Source organism: Ictalurus punctatus, chromosome 28 (assembly GCF_001660625.3).
Source record: "Ictalurus punctatus breed USDA103 chromosome 28, Coco_2.0, whole genome shotgun sequence".
NCBI lineage: Eukaryota > Metazoa > Chordata > Actinopteri > Siluriformes > Ictaluridae > Ictalurus > Ictalurus punctatus.
In genome coordinates this window covers 18408161-18433078 of record NC_030443.2, presented here as the reverse complement: position 1 = coordinate 18433078, position 24918 = coordinate 18408161, and the positions used below count along the sequence as shown (strand labels likewise).

Here is a 24918-nt window from a genome sequence, read left to right as displayed (position 1 = left end):
AATAAAAAAAAAAGAACTCAGGGAGAAAAAAAACAAAACACTTTTCTGTCACTTATGCTTTTAAGGTTTAAAAAAAGCGTTTTTGGATCATTTTGGAGAATTGTAAATGCAGTCATTGTGGTTGACGGTCATTCTTTTGCAGATTGACACTCGAAGAGTCCGATACTCCCGAACAGCAGCTCCCTGTTTGAGATTCTGCAGTTTTTAGTCCATTAACTCTTCTGATTCGTTGGCACCGCTCACCAAGGAACCGCGCAGGAACGACATTACGCCTAACGTCTGAAGAAATCCCTCGGTGCGGACGTCCGCGAGCGTGATTCGTCCTGCTGTTATTACAGCCGTCATACAGAACAGAACAGCGCCGTCTCCGTCTTTGCGCCGCTCGTCGCTCGCCGCGTTCTCCCTCCCCAGAGAACGAGCCATTACGAGACTCGAGTGAAATCGGCTTCCGAGATTCAGCATGGGTATGCTGTGTTTATGAGATCTTGGCAGCTGTTTAGTTTTCTGCTCTTCCAGAACGTGTGAAAGCAGCGAGAGGGCGTGAGATAATGTCGCGTGTGATCTAGGCGATGGCGAAAGAGAGAGAGAGAGAAAGAGAGAGAGAGAGAGAGAGAGAGAGAGAGAGAGAGAGAGAGAGAGAGAAGTCGAAGGAGGAAGAACGAGAGAAAATGAAGGTTAAGGAGTGGAGGAGAAGCAGATAAAGCGAAAGGAAAATAGTTGAAGAAAGAAATGAAGACAATGTGAATGAAAGATAGCAAGACATGAGCAAGATAGCAAGATATATATATATATATATATATATATATATCTTGTATTTAGTTCCAGCGTTCTACTGTACATGGAACTTTAACTTCTAACATGAAACTTTTCATTTCTAAGCTTCTAGAAAAGAAACACAACAACAGAAACCAAAAATAAATAAATAAATAAAAAATCTACAAGGGAATACTGAAGGTCCCCCTGAAAGCCAAACTTTTTTATTTTCTTCAAAGAGTTTGTTATGCAGGACACTAGACCCTGATTAGACGTCACCTACGTACGAGTAATAATTGAATTAATTCATTTTTATAGCATCGTGTACAGTATACGAATGATGAATGCATTTGCACGTTGAATTTATTTTATTTTTTTTTTTTTTTGCATACACGTACATATTTGAAAAAAAACAGCAACAACAAAAAAAAAACAAAAACATTCCTTTTCAGGAATGGTTTGAGCACCAGTATTCCTTTCATTTCTTTCTTTCCTCCTTGATGAAATATCTATGTATATGTACATGAATATGAAGCGAAATATCTATGTATTTGATCTATCGATTTATTATTTATTTAACAAGGACGTCAGGTATCCTGTTCAAACCCGGAAGATTAAATACACTCCGTGGCTAAAAATCGGTGCACACCTGACCATCACACTCATACTGTGTGTGTGTGTGTGTGTGTGTGTGTGGGGAATAATCACATACGGGTGTGACGGCCAGGGGTGCACATACTTTTGGCCTATGTTTTTTTACGTATGCTTCGTCACCGTGAGTACTCTCCTTCTGATTTCCTCCCCGGTCTTATAGCCGTTAATTATTTCATAGTGCGCACAAACATTTCTCACTTAAAGACCCCGATGTTCAAAAAAACAAACAAACAAACAAACAAACAAAAAAATAGTTAATAAGACGGGCCGGTTTTAAGTCTGAGAGTGACAGCACTCGCGACGTGGTGAGAACGAGGGATAATGTTAATCTGTCCTCATTACAGCCAAGAAATAACGAAACCGTTTGAGAGCGTGACTTCAGCAGGAGACAGCCACAGAGAGGGTGAGTGCGAGAGGTGAAACCCCGCTCTGGATGTGATTAGTCGGACTAGCGGCAGTGCCGTGGCAGCGTAACGGAGAGAACGAGGGAGAGAACGAGGAAGCGAAGAGGAGTGAGAGCTGTTATTGTGAACTCGGGGCCGTTGGCACCGCTGCCACCGCCGCCGAGCTGCACTCATCCGTAATCTCGCCATCTGGATTCATCCACAAATCACATTAAAGTCTCAGGCCCAGGAAGACATCATGCTAAATGAATACTGGCTCAGAGATGGGGAGAGAGAAAGAGAGAGAGAGAGAGAAAGAGAGAGAAAGAGAGAGACTCACACTGGTGCCATCCAGCTCTTTGTGGTCTGATATGAATCAGCTCTAACACACTCGTAGCACCTCCGGCTTTTTTCACATCAGCACCGAAGCACAGCAGAGAAGCGTGTGTGTGTGTGTGTGTGTGTGTGTGTGTGTGTGTGTGCAAAGAAGAACTAAATAAAGGAGCAAACTCGATCGCCGAACATAACATTAGCCTCCTCGCTCTTCTGTCGGTAAAATTAACGAATATGCAAATTACAGGGCTGCGTTATGAGAAAACGCCATTTACCTCGAAAGCTGCTGAGTTAACAATACCGCGAAAGTTTCCACTAGTTCCCGGGGCGAACAATAGCACGCACGTGGTCCAGACGTCTGCGTTATTGCTAAATCTTTATTCGATTGTGTATATACAGAGCTAATTTGCAAAGTTTGCATCCCTTATGGATGCTAAATTTTAAAAAAAATTATAAATAAATAATAATAATAATAAAAAAAAAAAAAGCGAACACGTACCTCAATGTAATTCCAAGAAGTTTAAAGAAAAGAAAAGAAAAGAAAAGAAAAGTCGGTGACACGACAGGGCGGAATATTACGAGAGAGATGATTCGATAGCAAAGACGTGAAACAGGTTTAAAGCGGAGGCTAAAAAGTTCATTTTGCTGTGAAGATTTGATTTTTATAGCGTTTTAGCATCGCGGCTCACGGACAAAAATAAACAGACTTTTACAGAGCGCTAGAGACACTCTCGGTATCTCTGCACCACTCTTCTGCCTCTAACGCGCCTCTCTCGTCTATGCCTCGAGTAGTTTGGACGTCCTCTCTTCCCTTCTATAACCGTGTCTCTTCTCTTGATGTTTCTCCTTCTCACAAACTTTCTCTATCTGCGTCTCAGAAACAAATACTCGCTCTTTGTTCTCTCTTTCATTATTTCTCTTTCAATGACTCTCTCACAGCGCGCACACGCATGAAAGGATATTATGTGCGGCCTGGTAAATAAGGCGAAACAGATCAGGACAGAACGCATCAATCATGGCTCCTTTTTATCCCATTATGGAGAACCCCCTCCCTTGTGAGGGACATTTCAAAGTCAAACCAAACTGCGGTCAAACTTCATTTGTGCGTAAACACACACACACACACACACTATAACACGGCCTGACGACGTGATTACATAAACTAAGCCATGCTTTTGTTGCTCATCGTGTTTTCCAGACGGATATTAGACCTGTGTGTGCAATGTCTTCGCTAATGGTCTAATATAAACAGCTGTAATAGAATCAGTCATCGCAGCCTCCATCTCTTTCTGGTCTGCCTTTGCATCATCATCATCTTGCCAGCAGAAATTACACCAAATTGTCCATCATGCAGAGAAAATCATTGGATGCAGGATTCCAATCCTCACACACTGGTACTTGGGTGGATGAAGGAGGAAAGCAGGGGAAGTCTTGGCCAACAGCTCACAGCCTAATCATACTATTTTGGAGGACTTGCTCTCTCTGCGAACACTGATCAAGTGATTTACGTATGTAGACTAACCAAGAGTCAGAACCTTAAGACTGAGACTAACCAAGAGACAGAATCTTAAAGATTGAGACTAACCAACAGACAGAATCTTAAAGATTGAGACTAACCAAGAGTCAGAACCTTAAGACTGAGACTAACCAAGAGTCAGAACCTTTAGACTGAGACTAACCAAGAGACAGAATCTTAAAGATTGAGACTAACCAAGAGACAGAATCTAAAGATTGAGACTAACCAACAGACAGAATCTAAAGATTGAGACTAACCAACAGACAGAATCTAAAGATTGAGACTAACCAACAGACAGAATCTAAAGATTGAGACTAACCAACAGACAGAATCTTAAGACTAAGAATAACCAACAGACAGAATCTTAAAGATTGAGACTAACCAAGAGTCAGAACCTTAAGACTGAGACTAACCAAGAGACAGAACCTTAAGACTGAGACTAACCAAGAGACAGAACCTTAAGACTGAGACTAACCAAGAGACAGAACCTTAAGACTGAGACTAACCAAGAGACCGAATCTTAAAGATTGTGACTAACCAAGAGACAGAACCTTAAGACTGAGACTAACCTTAAGACTGAGACTAACCAAGAGACAGAACCTTAAGACTGAGACTAACCTTAAGACTGAGACTAGCCAAGAGACAGAACCTTAAGACTGAGACTAACCTTAAGACTGAGACTAACCAAGAGACAGAACCTTAAGACTGAGACTAACCAAGAGACAGAACCTTAAAGTTTGACCTGGATCAGTTTGTTTTTGGGGATAAATTATTCTTCTAATAATCTATAATTGAAAGAATATATATTTTAAAACATTCTGAATAAGGCACAATCCATGTAAAAACACACTTTTCACGCTACCACAAGGCAGGCAGTAACAGGTGTGACTGAGTAAAGGCTGGTCTGTGTAAAGTGGAGGGGATTAATGATACCCATCTTCTACTGATACTTATTTTGGACAATTCTGACAGAGCAAAAGAGCATGTGGTGTACATGGAGAACACATTCCCAGAATTCTGTCAATCCCTGCTTTGTTCTTGATATACTTCCACAAGGTTCTCTTTAATGGGAAGTCAATACCTACCATTGTGTTGATTCTCTGTATGTTCTCTGCAGGTCTCCAGGTGATTCTTCCCGAGTACCTGCAGGAGAAGTTTGTGCAGTCTGCTCTAAGCTACATCATGTGCAACGGTGAGGGAGAGTACGTGTGTCAAAGCAACCAGTGCATCTGCCAGTGCGCTGACGAATTCCCACAATGCAACTGTCCCACCACCGACCTGCAGATCATGGAGAACACGCTCCGGGGAATGGCCGAGTCCTGGGCTGCTTCGTACAAGGATTTCGAGAACTCAGGTAACTTTGGAAGGTCCTCCAGTCCTGCTTTATTTTGGTAATGATGTGCAAATTGTTCTTCATTTCAAATGACTCTTTCAAATCGAATCAACTGATTCGATTCTCTGTATTGTATATTGGGAGGTTCTAAATGAATCTAATCACCTATATTTTAATCAGTAATCCACTGTCAGTTTTTTTCCAACAATCTGTGAGCCACCTGACTTTGAGACAGAGGCGCATGTTAACGCCGTTCAGCCGATCTCCAATAAAGCTCCCATGAATTATTCACAGGCTGTGATACCTTCTGTCGGAGAAGAGAAGCTGCTCACGACAGTCAATTTTAGCCTTTCTGCTTGGATCCACAGAGCTCAGCGTGATCAAAAAGCTCAGAGAGAATACACCTTTTATAGCAGAGCGAAAGAAACACCTTGGTTCGGGGGCCATTTTACAAGCAGAGGATGTGTCTTGCATTTTATACACAGCATGCTTTAGATCATCTTTTCTGCACGCTTCCAGAGAAACTTTAAACACTTACAGTAATTAAGAAATGATGGATTTGTCTTCATGCTTTTATTTCACAGCAATCATGTTAGCGGGAAAAAGAACAATATAAAGAAACTAGTGAGAGAAGGAGAAGTTGCAAATATTATGTGGTACAGACTGCAGTATTCCAAAACATCACCATTGTGGTAGTCTAGAAATAGAGTCACAATCCAATTATGCGATCTTATCTCACAGCGCTGGATTTTGATTGGCTGGAAGGTGTTCATTCATTTTCTATAACCGCAGCTATGACAGTAGTGCAGCTGCAAATCACGTCTGACCCTCCACTTTTATTACCGAATGACCCCAAAATATATTTTTTTTAACCGATCCTTCGCAGTTTAAAAATTTGCCTAGATGAAGTTGGTCTAAAGAGAAAGTTAAGACTACTAGAAACAAAGGCGTCTTTTACGTCGCATGTCCTTTCCCCTTCAGTGAATCGGCTTTTCTTCGAGGCGAATTTTAAGAGTGAAGTTTGATCTGCGTTAGCTCGGAAAGCTCGGGATAAAAATCGTAAAGCAGCGGTCAGACCAAACTTGACAAAATGCCACTTCACCGAAGGGGAAAGGACGTGAACGGTTTCAAGTGGCTTCTGTATGGCTGTTTCGAGGGGTCGGAAAATGCGAACGCTACAGCTAAACCATATTTGCTTTGTAATTTGAATGAATCTTTAAGTTGGACGTCCATGACAAGTCACTGAGAGATGCATATTTGATACGAGGCATATGATGATACGATCAGAGCAGGCTCAGAAGACAGGAAGTAAACCGAATCCCACTGAATAAATGACAGTCTGCGTCGGATAAAAGCAAACATCACCCCGGGCATTTTTGTAGGTATTAAGTTTCTCCATATTGTTTGGGCATTTAGAGGCACTCAGCGTCCCTCCTCTCATAAGTAGCAGAGCTGATAATTCCAGCACAGACAAACTCTAATGTCTTTTTGTTTATGCAACCCACAAAACTAGCACACAAAGCCAGTGTTCCCCATACTCCCCAAACGAAAAAGAGGAACAAAATAACCAAAATAGGTTTGTTTCCTCTCCGAGGACATCGCTTAATATCTACCTCACTGGCCTTGCAGCTTATGTATTATTAACAAGTAATAAAAGGCCCAAATAAAACCTGACACTCAGATATACTTATAGTGAACAGAGGACACTCAAATTGAGTTTGAAGGCCTCAAGGTCGGCACAATATTTCTGGAGACGGGCCCGGCAATAAACGAACCGGTCCTGTGTGTGTGATAAACACAGAAGGGAATGTGGACGGGGGAGGGAAAATAAAACGAAAGTCAGCAAAAGGCACAAAGTGGTCCTCCGAGACGCATCGTTGCTCCGTCAGGGGCACAGTAATTGTTTGAAACGGTTAATTGGTTGATTGGACGGACGTGCCCTCTCAAAAAATTTGCTTTGAGCAAATCTAAAAAAAAAAAATCGTTGTAAGAGTAATACTTTCCTCGAAGAGTATCAAATGTAATGCAAGAAAGAGGTTAACATCTTCACCTTCACTTGCTTTTCCGGGACTTTACGACTCGTTGGCCGCATTGGTGATTTTATTTTTTTCAAAATAACATTCAAAATATAGCAAGCAGCAATTAAGGGGCCAAGCACTTTCAAGCCCAACCCTTTAGTGACGGAGGAAGATCAGAATCCACTGGGAACATCGGCGCTTATATTTGGAAGGAGTCTCCAGTGCCACTCAGCACTTTGTAACAGGAGTGTTTAACAGTGGTAGCAGAAACTGCACGTTGATTGATTGTTTTCCTCTAACGGCATGCCATGAAGTGTTTTATTCCTTGCATATGGGGTAAATACACTGACAGAGTGATCCGGTGCCTTAATCGTATTGGCATCACAGATTGATGGGATATTCGCTGATACGTTATGAACAGAACCAGAGCTTAGTGTCAGTATTGACATTACCGGACGTCACCTCGGATGTAAAGAGCAAACACAAGCTAAAAGGCACAGGCCATGACAGCGCGCGAGGTGCACAAAGGGCCCAACCTACACGAGTCATGGAGTATTTTATGTCCTTTCCAATTCATGACGCTATTTCCACAAGGCACCGAGCCACACTCTGACGTAGACGTCAGGCCGTATAATCTACACCGGTGTAACGCAGGGTCTTACTTGCTGCACACGGAGCACATTTAAAGCAGCAAGCGTGTGCATTAGCAGATCTCTCTGCGCTCATACTGACACCGTTATAACAACGCTGTCAATAAAGCCAAGATGCTAAAAATACTCACGGAGACGGAAAGCGTCACGGTCTCCTGCACCGTGCCGAGGACTCGCCGCCCGAGACAACGCTGTAGCAGTTCCTGTTTCGGTCTCGGTCTGTTTTTTAAACCCGGTTTCTGGGCTCAACTGACTCACAGCGTGAGGGACGAGGACGTGAAACATCATGAAAAGATTGTGACAAAAGCCAACTCTAACTCCGCTTCGTTCCAATCTGAATATGAATATGATTGGCTTTACAGGCTTTAGAAATAAGTTGAACGTAGACTCGAGAGTCCAGAGTAACTTTAAAATGAAATTCACGTTTCAGAGTTACCTCTTAAACCTCGGAAATCCTGGAGGAGTTTTAAAACATTTCAGAAATACCACAGCATGGGCCAAAAAGTCCAGGATCAAGGATTGCATTTTTTCTTTTTCATAATTTATGAAAGATTAAACCTTTTTTTTCCATCAAAATATTTATTAATAATTTTTTTTTTACTACTATAAGTATAAACGAGTGTGAGAAATTATTATTATTTTTTAAAATGTCAGAAAAAATGATCTTGTACCAAAAACAAACCCAGGATTTACAGTTGGATTTAAAGTTATTCTTCAAGAAAATGTGAAGAAGAAAAAAAGATTTGTCTTGTTTGAGCTCATTTATTCTTGAATTATATTATTATTGACTATAAACTGGAAAAAAAAAAAACAGTTGTAAGGATTTCTTAAAAAATGGTTCGTCTTTGTTTAAACTAAGCCTAAAATGTATGTTTTTAAATAAATAAATGACACATTGTACACTAAAGGTACTTAATATAACTACCATAAACATTTGTATACGACACTCATTGAATGATTTTCTGTGTGTCAATAATAGGAATTTTTAAACATGCTAAAAACCCTAACCCTAACCCTGGTTTAACCCTAACCCTTTGTTAACCCTAACCCTGGGTTAACCCTAACCTTACCCTGGTTTAACACTAACCCTGGGTTAACCCTAACCCTAACCCTGGTTTAACCCTAACCTTACACTGGGATAACCCTAACCCTAACCCTGGGTTAACCCTAACCCTAACCCTGGTTTAACCCTAACCTTACACTGGGATAACCCTAACCCTAACCCTCGGTTAACCCTAACCCTAACCCTGGTTTACTCCTAACCCTTAGTTAACTCTAACCCTAACCCATGGTTAACCCTAACCCTATGTTAATCCTAACCCTAACCTCAGTTTAACCCTAACCCTGGGTTAACTCTAACCTTACCCTGGTTTAACACTAACCCTGGGTTAACCCTAACCTTACCCTGGTTTAACCCTAACCCCGGGTTAACCCTAACCCTAACCCTTGGTTAACCCTTACCCTGGTTTACCCATAACCCTGGGTTAACCCTAACCCTTGGTTAACCCTAACCCTAACCCCTGTTTACCCCAACCCTTGGTTAACCCTAACCCTAACCCTGGTTTACCCCAACCCTTAGTTAACTCTAACTCTAATCCTAACCCATGCTTAACCCTAACCCATGGTTAACCCTAACCCTAACCCTGGGTTAATCCCAACCCTAACCTCAGTTTAACCCTAACCCTGGGTTAACCCTAACCTTACCCTGGTTTAACCCTAACCCTGGATTAACCCTAACCCTCACCCTGGTATTTATTGTGAAACTTGAGAGTAGTAGCCATGTTTTATTTGGAGCTACGAGTGCTAAATCTTATTATTCAGTGTTAAACTGATGTAAGTGTGACAGCTTTAATGAACACACACTCTCTCTCTCTCTCTCTCTTCTCTGTGTCTCTCAGATGAGTTCAAATCGTTCCTGAAGCGTCTCCCCTCCACACACTTCCTGCCGGTGAGCAGTGTGCACTTGCTGTGGGGGAGCGACTGGGACCTGCAGGCTCGTTACCGGCTGCTCCAGAGCTCCCTTGAGGTCCTGAGGCTGAAGATTCAGCGCACGGCGCGTAAACTGTTCAGCCTCAGCATCCGCTGTCACCACAACCCCAACCATCAGATGCCTAGAGAGAGGTGAGCACACACACAAACACACACACACACACACACACACACTAACTTTTGGTGTCAGGATCATGAGTACAGTTCATCATGAGGAAACTCAATAGAATTAAAAGATAGAGAGAAAGAAAGAGAGAGAGACAGAGAGAGAGACAGAGAGAGTGTTTGGTCACATGGTTGTATTCTTTCGTGGACAGCCTGTGTCATTACGTCATTACCAATACGGGAATCGTCTACACTTGTGACGTGATTGATAGCCAGATATCTTCGGATCGCAACGACAGAGACGTGCCACGTTATAACCGTTAACGAAAGCTCTTCAGTAGCTTTCACACTTCACCAGCCTTTGTGATATATGGTGCCCAAGAAAGACTCCATAACCCTAACCCTAGACAATCTAGAGAAAAAGGCCATTAAAATCATTCAACTTGTATTTCAAGTGTTAAAATTTCAACTAGTGCCAACTTCTTTAAGTATCTAAACTGAATGTGTTTGAATAAGATGAAGATCATATACTTAGGACAGCCAGTTCGGACATTTTTGCCATTGCAGTCCACAGTGTGTACTCGCTGTTATACTCTGTCCATCTTAACGTCTAATAAAACCTCTATATTACAATATAAAAGCTTATATTTTTCATAGGAGTTATACAAACTGCTGATAGGCAAGTTAAAAAGAAATGTGTGTATGTGTGTGTGTGTGTGTGTGGGTAATAAAGCCATAGACCATAGTAAACGATCACTGAAGATGTAATATCAGATTTAATGGTGCAAATGGGACATTGTGATCAGACAAGAGTACCGAGGGGCATTTTCACCTTAATATCCTACAGTGTTCTGGTTGGTCATTAGCAGATCTCATCTCAGCAAAACAGCATGGACTCTGAGCAAACGCACTACACAGAGAACATACAGTAGATCAGTAGCTAGCTAGTAACGTAGCTAATGTTTGGAAAACACTGCAAAATGTTACTCATGATATCTAACTTTCTAACATATGGTAATGTGTAGTAGATAGCTGAGAACATTTACACTCACTGGCTGTTTTATATTCAAGACCTTGAATTATATTCAAGACCTTGTGCAGCACTTGTACCTGGCTAGTCAGCCATGTCACCTGTTATAGCTAGCTAGCTAGCAACTTACTAGCTAGCTAACATACTTAAGCAGATATACATAGTCACCTATCGTAGCTAGCAACTTACTAGCTAGCTAAAATATTTAAGCAGATATACGTAGTCACCTATCATAGATAGCTAGCTAGCAACTTACTAGCTAGCTAACATACGTAAGCAGATATACATAGTCACCTATCATAGCTAGCAACTTACTAGCTAGCTAAAATATTTAAGCAGATATATGTAGTCACCTATCATAGCTAGCTAGCTAGCAACTTACTAGCTAGCTAAAACATTTAAGCAGATATATGTAGTCACCTATCATAGCTAGCTAGCTAGCAACTTACTAGCTAGCTAAAATATTTAAGCAGATATACATAGTCACCTATCATAGCTAGCTAGCTAGCAACTTACTAGCTAGCTAAAATATTTAAGCAGATATATGTAGTCACCTATCATAGCTAGCTAGCTAGCAACTTACTAGCTAGCTAAAATATTTAAGCAGATAAACGTAGTCACCTATCATAGCTAGCTAGCTAGCAACTTACTAGCTAGCTAACATACTTAAGCAGATATACATAGTCACTTATCATAGCTAGCCAGCTAGCAACTTACTAGCTAGCTAAAATATTTAAGCAGATATACGTAGTCACCTATCATAGATAGCCAGCTAGCAACTTACTAGCTAGCTAAAATATTTAAGCAGATATACGTAGTCACCTATCATAGCTAGCTAGCTAGCAACTTACTAGCTAGCTAAAATATTTAAGCAGATATACGTAGTCACCTATCATAGATAGCTAGCTAGCAACTTACTAGCTAGCTAAAATATTTAAGCAGATATACGTAGTCACCTATCATAGCTAGCTAGCTAGCAACTTACTAGCTATCTAAAATATTTAAGCAGATATACGTAGTCACCTATCATAGCTAGCTAGCAACTTACTAGCTAGCTAAAATATTTAAGCAGATATACGTAGTCACCTATCATAGATAGATAGCTAGCAACTTACTAGCTAGCTAAAATATTTAAGCAGATATACGTAGTCACCTATCATAGCTAGCTAGCTAGCAACTTACTAGCTAGCTAAAATATTTAAGCAGATATACGTAGTCACCTATCATAGCTAGCTAGCAACTTACTAGCTAGCTAAAATATTTAAGCAGATATACGTAGTCACCTATCATATATAGCTAGCTAGCAACTTACTAGCAAGCTAAAATACTTAAGCAGATATATGTAGTCACCTATCATAGCTAGCTAGCAACTTACTAGCTAGCTAAAATATTTAAGCAGATATACGTAGTCACCTGTCATAGCTAGCTAGCTAGCAACTTACTAGCTAGCTAAAATATTTAAGCAGATATACGTAGTCACCTATCATAGATAGCTAGCTAGCAACTTACTAGCTAGCTAAAATATTTAAGCAGATATACATAGTCACCTATCATATATAGCTAGCTAGCAACTTACTAGCAAGCTAAAATACTTAAGCAGATATATGTAGTCACCTATCATAGATAGCTAGCAACTTACTAGCTAGGTAAAATATTTAAGCAGATATACATAGTCACCTATCATAGATAGCTAGCTAGCAACTTACTAGAGAGCTAAAATACTTAAGCAGATATACGTAGTCACCTATCATAGATAGCTAGCTAGCAACTTACTAGCTAGCTAAAATATTTAAGCAGATATACGTAGTCACCTATCATAGCTAGCTAGCAACTTACTAGCTAGCTAAAATACTTAAGCAGATATATGTAGTCACCTATCATAGATAGCTAGCAACTTACTAGCTAGCTAAAATATTTAAGCAGATATACGTAGTCACCTATCATAGCTAGCTAGCTAGCAACTTACTAGCGAGCTAAAATACTTAAGCAGATATACGTAGTCACCTATCATAGCTAGCTAGCAACTTACTAGCTAGGTAAAATATTTAAGCAGATATACGTAGTCACCTATCATAGCTAGCTAGCTAGCAACTTACTAGTGAGCTAAAATGTTTAAGCAGATATACATAGTCACCCATCATAGCTAGCTAGCTAGCAACTTACTAGCTAGCTAAAATATTTAAGCAGATATACGTAGTCACCTATCATAGATAGCTAGCTAGCAACTTACTAGCTAGCTAAAATATTTAAGCAGATATACATAGTCACCTATCATATATAGCTAGCTAGCAACTTACTAGCGAGCTAAAATACTTAAGCAGATATATGTAGTCACCTATCATAGATAGCTAGCAACTTACTAGCTAGGTAAAATATTTAAGCAGATATACGTAGTCACCTATCATAGATAGCTAGCTAGCAACTTACTAGAGAGCTAAAATACTTAAGCAGATATACGTAGTCACCTATCATAGATAGCTAGCTAGCAACTTACTAGAGAGCTAAAATACTTAAGCAGATATACGTAGTCACCTATCATAGATAGCTAGCTAGCAACTTACTAGCTAGCTAAAATATTTAAGCAGATATACGTAGTCACCTATCATAGATAGCTAGCTAGCAACTTACTAGCTAGCTAAAATATTTAAGCAGATATACATAGTCACCTATCATATATAGCTAGCTAGCAACTTACTAGCGAGCTAAAATACTTAAGCAGATATACGTAGTCACCTATCATAGATAGCTAGCTAGCAACTTACTAGCTAGCTAAAATATTTAAGCAGATATACGTAGTCACCTATCATAGATAGCTAGCTAGCAACTTACTAGAGAGCTAAAATACTTAAGCAGATATACGTAGTCACCTATCATAGATAGCTAGCTAGCAACTTACTAGCTAGCTAAAATATTTAAGCAGATATACGTAGTCACCTATCATAGCTAGCTAGCAACTTACTAGCTAGCTAAAATATTTAAGCAGATATACGTAGTCACCTATCATAGCTAGCTAGCAACTTACTAGCTAGCTAAAATACTTAAGCAGATATATGTAGTCACCTATCATAGATAGCTAGCAACTTACTAGCTAGCTAAAATATTTAAGCAGATATACGTAGTCACCTATCATAGCTAGCTAGCTAGCAACTTACTAGCGAGCTAAAATTCTTAAGCAGATATACATAGTCACCTATCATAGCTAGCTAGCTAGCAACTTACTAGTGAGCTAAAATGTTTAAGCAGATATACATAGTCACCCATCATAGCTAGCTAGCTATGCTAGGTGACTTGGCTGACTAGCCAGGTACAAGTGCTGCACAAATTCAAGGTCTTATTGGTCACACAACATGGTCTCTTACTTGCAAATACGTTACAATTTTGCATGACAAAGTTGTGTAAAAAAGTGACGAAGGTTCAAGTTAGGAGCAAGGTTTAACCTTTGTTCAACCTTTGTACACAATCAAATGAAATCCAAGCACGTCACCCTTGTTTAGAATTTGCACTTTCACTTGGCTTCTGCTTTTTACTGGAGATCCAGAGAGGAATACTCCACTTCTTAAAATGATCTTGATGTTCTCCAAGCTTTAACTTGTAACAGTGAAGATTCTGAAGCCCGTGGCCAGAAAAGTGCCCAAAAGGTATCAGATATCGCGATCCGTCTGCAACTGTTACACAAGCTTCAAGACAATAATGGTCTTTTGCTGCAGTTCGCAAAACGTTTAAAGATGGCGTTACGAGCAGGATTAGCTTTCATAGCCCAGAATACAATATAATCGAATGAAATCCAAGCACATCACCCTTGCTTTGTTGAATTTGTACACATTTCTCTTTTTTTTTTTTTTAAACAGTGTTATATTTGGCCTGCGAGGGTGTTGGCGATGTAGTGAGGAATTCTCAGCTTCTTGAAATAATTTAGAGCTTCTCTAAAGCCAAGCTTTAAATTTAAGATTCTGAAGCTTGTGGCCAGAAAAGTGTACCCATAGAAATCAGAAACGATATCAGATATCAGTTGCGAAGCATGAGACTAGCTGGGGCTAGTCTGGAACTTATACGCAAGGTTTAAGACAGTAATGGGCAAATACGTGTATGTCAGAATTCATACGCCAAAGGTGTGTATAAAGTTACAACGGTTAAGGTTAGTAGCCGGGATAGTGTTTGTACCTTTGTATGGTGTATAATTAAATGAAGTTCAAGCACGTCACCCTCATTTAGTTGTTTCTGTGAACAAATTGGTTGGTTCACAAGGTCATAACCTTATGAGTTGGAGATGTAGCCAGGACGTCTCCTTGCAATTATACTGTTTTGCCTCAAGCCCAAGCTTTGAATAAATCAACATATTCAGACGTTCTACTTGAGTCTGGGTTCCCCGCCTTTCACACCACCATCGATGGTCGAGACAAGCAAGGCCATGATTTGTTGGCCCTCTGAAACTCACCTAGTTTGCATATCAACCCAGAACCCTGAAAAGATACTTGTAAACACAGCTGGAGAAGAAACTGTCCCCTTGTAGATAAGACTCATGAAGTCTGATCTAAGACACGGCAGACTTTTCGTTCTCCATAACATGCTGGCAGACTTGACAAGCAGATTAGATCTGAACGTGTATGCTCAGGAAAAAGGAAGAAGAAAAGCAACTTGGAGTACATCAAGAGCACAACTGATAGCCACATGAAAGGTTGGAAATGCATTGGGAGTAGGATGGTGGTGGTGGTGGTGTTGGTGTTGGAGCTGGGGTGGGGGTGGGGGTGTTTGCTGTGGATGGCAAGGACGTCAGTTGTCACTAATGTGGAGGTAGCACATCCACGCTTCAATGGCGGCTTTGACAGGGTTTTGTGCAGTAGCGTTATCAAAGGCGAGCAGAGTGTAGTCAGGACTCTGCGGGGCGAGCATCAAGGACGTTTGACAGCACAGAGGGGAAGGACAGAGACAGAGCGAGAGACAGACAGAGAGAGAGAGAGAGAAATGGATGAATGTGTCGCTGTACTGCAAACTAAACTAAGACCTCCAGCCAATTAAATGGTCACTTTCCGTTTGTTTATTCGAAGTGGAATGCGGTTCCTTTCCTATGTATGAGCAAGACCTATTTTTACAGTTCAAAGTGGGTGGCTAATTTACTGCCGCACCAAAGCGTCGAATTAGCATTTCATTTAAATAAGCTTGAATGCAAACAAAAACATTTGGATGTAAGTCTGTTTTTCATGCTGTTTCACAAATCAAAGCCTATAGCAGGGGTCAGCATCCAGCAAACACATCCAAATAGCACACCCAGGTAGCACAAATTACGTCTCGACATCACCACACGCAGGTTGTTGGCTAATTGGGAAGATGGCAGCACAGAGTTGTTTCGGATCTCTAATATGTCACTTTTTAAAGCCTTTTGTTAAGGCATATTTATTCAGTTGCTGATTGTACGTAGTCGTACTGTGCGTAGCTGGCTAAACAACACTCCAAAAACATAGATTAGGCCATTTAATAACACGAGGAAAGATATATGAAGCTGATGCTAATATTAGGTCTTGCTGATGACGTGTTACTTTTGATCTGTTTATGGTTACGTTTAATGTTGCGAAACGAGTTCGTTTCTGTCCTCGCTTACGATGTAGCAGCTCTAAACAGCCGTTCAGTCACCAAAAACGCAACTTGTTATGTTACTGAGAAACTGCAAAGCGTAAAACTCATCTGTCCTGGATAATTAAAGTTATAGCTTTACCTCTAACTGGTACAAAGTGCTGACACTGGAGACTCCTTCCATAAATGTTCAATTCAACCATATGAGTGATTACACATGTCTTTGTTAGCACTGTTTTTTTTTTTTCTTTCTACAAATATGGTGACGTATTCAAATGAGAGATTATTGTCAGAACTGATATTTCCTTCAGGAACTCCAACTCCCAGAATCCTCAGCCAATAGCCACGCCTACTCCTGAGTACCGGCGCCTACTGATTAGAGCTCAGCTGTTGTTCATTTAGCCTCATTTGTCTGGGTGTATATATATTCTTCAGGTCACACCGCCAGAGATTTGCTTGTTCTGCGGTTGTGTTTGTTTGTCTGATTAAATTTTTTTTTTTGTTGTATTTATTTATTTATTTATTTATTTATTTATTTATTTAATTGGTCAGCTTTTAAAAAAATAAAAATATACTTAACCCAGCAATAGTAGTAATAGTGTTAGTAGTTTGTCTTTGCACTAACAATTTGATCTTGCATGAAAGAAAAAATTAAGATTTAACAACGGAGAACTGGTTATGAATACGTTTTAATTATACATTTAAGTTGATTTTAACTAAATGTATAGCGTTCATATTCCTCTGATACCTGAATATTAAATATCTGCTGAATAAAGTGGTGTTTTGATCAGGAACTGATATTTAAGATGGTGATATATTCTTAAACTAGAACACTTATGATGTTTTGGATCCCGATAAATGTTCTTAGAAGCTATAACCATGGAAACGGCTTTCCAGTATCATTGCAGTGAACAATTCAGCTTTGAAGTTTCGAGTTTATCGACTCTCTCTCTCTCTCGTGCTATTTTGACTTTGCAGTATTTCTCAAGTTGATGAACGTAACTTCGTTCACCACTTGTGTCTCAAACGACATGAAATTGCTTCGCTGACGTGTTTCAAATAGTAGTTCAAGTCAATGTTCAGTGAAATTGAGTTCATTCACTAACTTTACCAAGAGTGGGCCTCAATTCATTCATAAATTGTTCACCGGAGCGTTTACACAAGAAATGCGGTGGACGTGAAAATCCTTTTAGTTTGGGGGGAAAAGACGTAAATCCGAGTATAAGGAGACTCTCTAACGTGAACCTGGGTTGATCGGCTTATCGTCTCGATGTTTTAAGCTCTCTCGGGGCTTTGTCTAAACGACACGTAGAAAAATACGACGTGTTAACGGAGCTTCTCGATCCGGCTGGATTTCCACACTATTAACGAGTGTTCGTTTTTTTTCTGACCTGGAAATCGATAAACGGCTCCGTGGAAACGTTACATAATGTGCAAGCTGTTAGTGTTTACTTTGGGGAAATTCAGATAGATGTAGTGTGGCATCGCTCGAATGACGTACTGGGAGTCCTTACGCTCCTGTCGCAAATAAGGCAGAGCCATCGTGAGGACTTTAAGCCGGTAAGATCGCATGTATTGGATACGTCCATCCATCTTCTATACCGCTTTATCCTTTTCAGGGTCACGGGGAAACCTGGAGAATCGGGTGTGAGCTGGGGTACACCCTGGACGGGGTGCCAATTATTGGATACGTTTAGGAGGGTATTGGTGGTGGATTTGGCGTGCGTATTTATGTATGTATGTATTAAATCCCTGGTTCTACCTGCTGTCTGTGCTTAGAGCTGAAGTTTACAGTATCTGTCACTGAGAGAGTCCCAGTTGTCCGCTCGTCCTGCTCTTTGGCTGACTGTTAAGGGGAGAGTTTCTTGCTGACGCTGAAGAGAAACAAGTGGCTCATTATTGGAAGCAAACGGCATCCACAATCCCCTCGGACCGGGAGACGGATAGATTCTGCTTGAAGCCTAAAAACGAAACACCGTTATGAAAGAAAAATGCACAACTATTCTGATGATGCGCTATGATAAGACCAGGGATGCAAAGCTATTTATAGTCATGTCAAAGTGCTGAATGATAAAATTCATAATATATATATATATATATATATATATATATATATATATACACGAGGCTGCATTTTTTCAGTGCCCACACTTCCTTATCTTGTGCTTTTGCTCTTGTCTGTCTATAGAGAAGAGGTCCTGAGTGTGCACGGACGTTCTGGAGTGAAATGCAAAGTTTTAGAGGGAAATCCAGCTCAGCAATAAAACCCTCTTTTTATTCGATTAGTGCCTCTTTTTTTTTTTTTTTTTTTTTTTTGCGAGCCGTGCAATTTCCTTCCGTCAGGAAAAGCGAGTGTGTGTAAGCAGTCCTGCCCTGCTGGAATCGAACAGCTGATGCATAAAGTTTCCCATTTCAGCACTTCTTATTTTTTTGTATTCACGCAGGAAAGAAGCTGAGCTCCTTCTCTAGTTTTAGTCGGGATTAGTGGCATGTCTTTAAGCCTTTCCCTTTACTGTAAATGTTGTATAGATATCCTCATACCTCCTACGTGATGCACATATTTCATTTTGACCTCGTTCCTGAAATATTGGATATTTTTTGAGAGTGATGAACTAAACAAAGAAAAGAGAGGTTAAAAACCTATCCTATAGGACGTGGCTTCTCTGAGATATAACTGAACACCGATAGATCATCTACAATGAACAGATACATGTGTTCTAAATGAATACAGATACGAATCGGAGGCACACTATTATTGTTATTATTATTTTATGGCATTTGGCCGACGCCCCTTATCCAGAGTGTCTTACATTGATCATATTTATACAACTGAGCAGTTGAGGGTTAAGGGCCTTGACCATGCTGCGGCCTGACCTCCTGCCCTTCTGATCAGTAACCCAGAGTCTTTAACCCTTTAACCACTTTTTAAAAACTGGACTGGGACTGTGAACATGTGGCGGTCCTTAGTGGTCACCTGCTCGGGGTCACGGTGGTTGAAATTATTTTGGGAAAACGGAGCTAAATTTGTTGGAAAATATAACAGGCAGGTACAAACAGCTGTGGCTGTGGATCAGGTGGTAGAGCGGGTTGTCCACTAATCGTAGGGTCGGCGGTTCGATTCCTGGTCCATGCCGGTTCGACTCCACATACCGAAGTGTCCTTGGGCGAGACGCTGAACCCCATGTTGCTCCCGATGGCAAGTTAGCGCCTTGCATGGTAGCTCTGTTACCATTGGTGTGTGAGTGCGTGTGTGTGAACACAGTGTAAAGCACTTTGGATAAAAGCGTTCTATAAGTGCGCCATTTACAAGCAGACAAAAAATCTCATGAGATGAGCAGGATTAGGCCACGCCCATTTTGTTTTTATTACTGTATTTACAGCACTGTATGCTCCACATGTTCACGCTTTGGTGAACAATGTTTTTGCTTTCGGACGCCCCGCAGAAACAGATACAAATAACAGGATTACCGAACAGATACGTTCAGAGATCGCGGCCTTGCGCGTTACGCCTCTAGTCCTTAGAATGTACAACACAAGGCATTTCTGTTGCATTTCCATCAAGTCAAGTTTCTAGGTGCAGACTTTTAAAAATGCATTTAATCTTTTCTTTTTTTTTTCTTTTTTTTTTATTTTTTAATCTCAACTTTCAGTTATGTTGCTGATGAAACACTGAATTAACACTGGATTGAAATACCAAACAATTCAAACAGCAAGCTCGTTTTGTTCCCCCATGGGTTTTAATTAGAATTTAAATGATATATTTAAAAAAAAAAAAAAAAGAGAGAGGGAGAGAGAGAAAGCTGTGGTGTTTTACTGCCTCAGGAGACAACAGCAGACATTGTGACACCATTGCTTGTGTGAACACAGGAGTACAGACAGATGGAAATTCTCTTTCAACTCAAAGCAAAGCAAGTAATCTCACTTTAAAAAGAATAAAATCTCTCTTTAAAAAAATAATAATACCCAAAAAAAAAAAAAAAAAAAAAAATAGCTGCCATTTTGGAATTTAATCAAAACAGCAGTGAGGAAGGAAAGTGCAGAGCCCATCTCTGCTTATGAGAAGTCCAGACTGCGGTTATTGCCCTGGCTGAAGGCTCACTGGAATTGTCGCCATTTGTCATTAGCTGTAATGTAATAAACGGTGGCTGGAATGCCATACCGAGGAACGAGAGAAAGGGCAGAGGGAGAGGAACGAGTGTAGCTTTCGTCCAGTCTCGCTGTGTATTACACCCACACGGCTCGTCTCGGTGACGTATGAAACGCTACGATCGTTATTCATGATGGTACCAAGTCGGAATCGTGTGTTTTATTCATTAACGATTAGCTGCAGGTTTTTTCTTCTTTTCCTCGGCCGATTAAACGTAACTATAAACGGATAAAAAGTATGCATGACTCCTTTAATGGATAAAACCATACATGCATTCGTCGGAGAATTCCTGTCGGAATAATACGCTTCGGGACGTGGAAAATAATCAACCGACTACTGTATGTGCTGGTAACAGTAACTCTGCTTCATCACACTACCCCGTCATTGATTATTTCCTTATAACTGCATGACACGCAGTGTATTACTCTTTAGGTAATATCGTAGACCGAGACAGAGACTAGAGAGAGCTTTTTCTTTCCAAAGAGTGGTAAAAACCAGAAATCATTGTTATTTCTTGCTTTATTATCCTCCTGGTTCTCTCTCTCTCTCTCTCTCTCTCTCTCTCTCTCTCTCTCTCTCTCTCTCTCTCTCTCTCTCTCTCATATCCCCAACACCAAAAAGCTGTCTGAATACCATTACGCCAATGTACTGTGACTCGAGAAAGCAAACAGCGATCGTTTCCCGTCATTTCAGTCCCATTCCCTGTGGCTTACTCCAGCACAAAATAAATAATAATAGCAGAAATAAAAGAGGCAAGCTGCTCCGAAATCACATATTGGAGAAAAAGCAGAACGCAACATATTGTAGCCTAGTGTTTCAAACCGCGTAAAGCCGACTTATTGCAAATAAATATCCGGCGACAATATTAAACGGCGAGAGCACTCGAATGAACCCGGTAGCTTAAGCGATTTAATCAGCGACGCGATCTAAAGCACGTCGGAAGTAAAATTACATTCCGGTGATACTCGGATTTCAGGCCGCGTTATTTAGATCGAATGCAACCGTTATGAATATTTGTAAGACGCTCACTCTGGTGAACGGAGACGACAACAACGTTCAGGTGATATGAGGCTGACGAGGACTTTCCCACACACCGCGTTCGTTTCTCTGTAGCGGAGACGGAATTCATGTCTACGGAATGCTGCATGAGCAGAGAGAACCCTGTTTTAATGTGACCTTGAATGTTGGGGAACTCGACCAGAAGGTCATGCATACGATGGTGTTTCATTTCCCACAATTCTCCGCTGAGTGTCTTGTCTATCTCTCCGTGTGCGATTCGTCTAGACCCGTGGCCTTACCGCGACAGAAAGGTCTGCTGTTTTTTTTACACCTCCACCTAAAAGTTTGTAAAAGTCATGACATCACCGTCCGGTTGGAGGCGGAGATTTGGCCGGCCTTTGAGTTGGCCGAAACCGTGCGTGTAGCCCCGCGCTACCGTACTTGATACGTTTTCACATCTGTCAAATATCAAACCCCGAACTAAAGCAATGTTTCGAAGGAAAAACAAACGTTTTTTTTTTCTTTTCTTTTGAAATAAATTCCACAGTTTGGTCAAAATGTACAAAGCTTTTCATGGCCCCACAAGCCTTAACCTATGGAACCGGAGGGGTATTAATATTACATTAGACCCATATTAAATATGCAGCAGTTGAAGAATTCACATATTTTTTCAGATCTTTGTCCTGTGAGGCTTGAGGATATGAGTGAAGTCGTTTTCAGAGAAATTCTAGCCCAATTAGCGGTACATAATCCCTTAAGTGCAAATGACATTCAGATATAATTATTCTACAGTAGGCTGAGGAGAAAAGTAGAATTTCGGAATCTTTCCACCGTCACCTTCAGTGTCATGTCCTCGGGCGATGGTGTTTTTTTTTGGAGGTGCCTGGAGGTCCTGCTGACTTGCAGAATGGTGGGGTCATCACTTTTCACTAACCATGGTCTAGAGATGTGAAATCTGAATGACGAGGGGTGCCGGATGGGGGTGGGGGCTGTGATATTCATGGAGAAATGAAGTCTGTCTTTTGGCAGAGTATATTATCCATTTTACTGATTAGACTGTTGCAAACTGTAGCAGCCTGTGACGGTTACTTAATCCTCTGCAACAGCGAGCCTTGGCGCATTGTTAACGGTCCGTTTTATCCACTTGTCTTACAGATCTGTTCTGCAGTGGCTCAACCGGGTGCAGTCCTTCCTCTACTGCAATGAGAACGGCTTCTGGGGTACGTTCCTGGAGAGCCAGCGCACATGCGTATGCCACACGGGCATCACTCTGTGCCAGCGTCCAATCCCGTGCGTGATCGGTGGCAACAACAGCTGCGCCATGTGCAGCCTGGCTAACATATCTCAGTGCGGCTCGTGCAACAAGGGCTACAAGCTGTACCGCGGCCGCTGCGAGCCGCAGAACGTGGACTCGGAGCGCAGCGAGCAGTTCATCAGCTTCGAGACGGATCTGGACTTTCAGGACCTGGAGCTGAAGTACCTGTTGCAGAAGATGGACTCGCGTTTGTACATCCACACTACTTTCATCAGCAACGAGGTGCGCCTGGAGACCTTCTTCGACCCGCGCTGGCGCAAGCGCATGTCGCTGACGTTGAAGAGCAACAAGAACCGCATGGACTACCTGCACATGATGGTGGGCTTGTCCATGAAGATTTGCCAGATGCGTAACAGCAGCATGGACCCCATGTTCTTTGTTTACGTCAACCCGTTCAGTGGGAGCCACTCGGAAGGATGGAGCATGCCGTTCGGTGAACATGGATACCCCCGCTGGGAGAAGGTACGGCTCCAGAACTCGCAGTGTTTCAACTGGACCCTGATGCTGGGCAATCGCTGGAAGACCTTCTTCGAGACGGTGCACATCTACCTACGCAGCCGTGCCAAGGTGCCCACCGTCCTGCGTAATGACACCGGCCACGGTCCCGTGGACCTCTCCGACCCCAACAAGCGCCAGATCTATATCAAGATCTCTGACATCCAGGTGTTCGGCTACAGCCTACGCTTCAACTCCGACCTTCTCCGGAGTGCCGTCCAGCAGGTCAACCAGTCCTACACGCAAGGGACACAGTTTTACTCATCCTCGTCCATCATGCTCCTGCTCCTGGATATCAGGGACAGGATTAACCGTCTGGCCCCTCCGGCGGCGCCTGGGAAACCCCAGCTAGACCTTTTCTCCTGTATGCTCAAGCACCGACTCAAGCTCAACAACAGTGAGATGATCCGTGTCAATCATGCGTTGGACATGTACAATACGGAGATCTTGAAACAGTCGGACCATCTGACTACCAAACTTTGCTGAAAGTTAAACGCTAACGACGGAGCAAACTTACCGGAGATCAATCGTTGGAGAGGACGTAAAAGGATTCTTTTTATTTCCCTTTCCTTTGGGACGTTTTGCGTTTTTTGATGTACTATTAACACCTTTGTAAGTGTAATTGTTAAATAAGAAACTAAAAATACAGAGATTAAGCCTTTTAGTTCACTACGGAAGAAAGGAAAAAAAAATTAATGACTGTACCATATTTGTCCAAGCATGTCTGTCACTTCCAAATGGAGCATTAAAGGAAAAGAAGAAAAAAAAAAAAAGTACATATATACATACATATAATATATAAATATATATATTAATAAATTCAACATCTAATGATGACAGAGGCCTTGATATTACTCAGAGGGAGCAAAGGTCCATCTGAAACTGCCATTCTTTACTGGGTAACATGTATTTTTAACAAATTAGCAAAGCAGACCAGTGTGTCTTTTAATTTGACGACTTGCAACATACCAAACATTTCACTAATCTTAGGTCTATCCGGTTTTCGGACGACGGGAAGTCGTTATCTCTCTAGCGTCCCCTTCATGCTCCGTTTAATCGTCCCTCTGAGTGCGCTTGGCATGATACAAGGCAGTAAGGAAGCATCCTCCACTTGTTTATAGCTCCAGTTTTGTTGATGCCTAATGCTAATCGCTGTTTGCTAGTCGCTCATGTCATTTGAGAACGAGTGACCAAAGCCGAACCTGAATCGTGTGGGTTTTTTTTTTATTTTTATTTTATGTTTGCTTTTTTATTTTTTTTTGTGGGTCCCTGAGTGAAGTGTCTGTGGTCTGAAGGTGAACAAACAATTCTAGCTTTGCAAAAAAAAAAAAAAAAAAAAAGTCTAGCCTGTAACCGCTGACATGTTAAGATTTTTTTTTTTCAATTTGTGTGCTTTAAAAAAAAAAAAAAAAAAAAAAAAAAAAAAAAAGAGAAAAAAAAAAAAGATTCCAAGCATCAAGATCAAATGATTTTGAGTCCGTTACACTTGCAAAAGATGACATAAAGCCATATTTCCCAGGGGATTGAAAAATAAAGATAGGCTTGTATACATTTATTTTGAGAATGAATTCCTATACATGATTTTGTATAGTGTTTTGTTTGTTTATTTTTATTTTTTATTTTTTGTGTT

General features: G+C 41.1%; 1 protein-coding gene across 1 annotated transcript in view; it reads left to right on the top strand.

Annotated features, from left to right (window-relative positions):
• brinp1 (bone morphogenetic protein/retinoic acid inducible neural-specific 1) overlaps positions 1-24061 on the top strand; it is a 120776-nt gene extending 96715 nt beyond the window's left edge. Inside the window, exons 6-8 of the mRNA XM_017459414.3 lie at positions 4757-4993; positions 9539-9761; positions 22634-24061. Coding sequence (XP_017314903.1) covers positions 4757-4993; positions 9539-9761; positions 22634-23774 — 1601 coding nt within the window. The 3' untranslated portion in view covers positions 23775-24061. The remainder of the gene's footprint in view (positions 1-4756; positions 4994-9538; positions 9762-22633) is intronic.
• Positions 24062-24918: the final 857 nt, after the last annotated feature.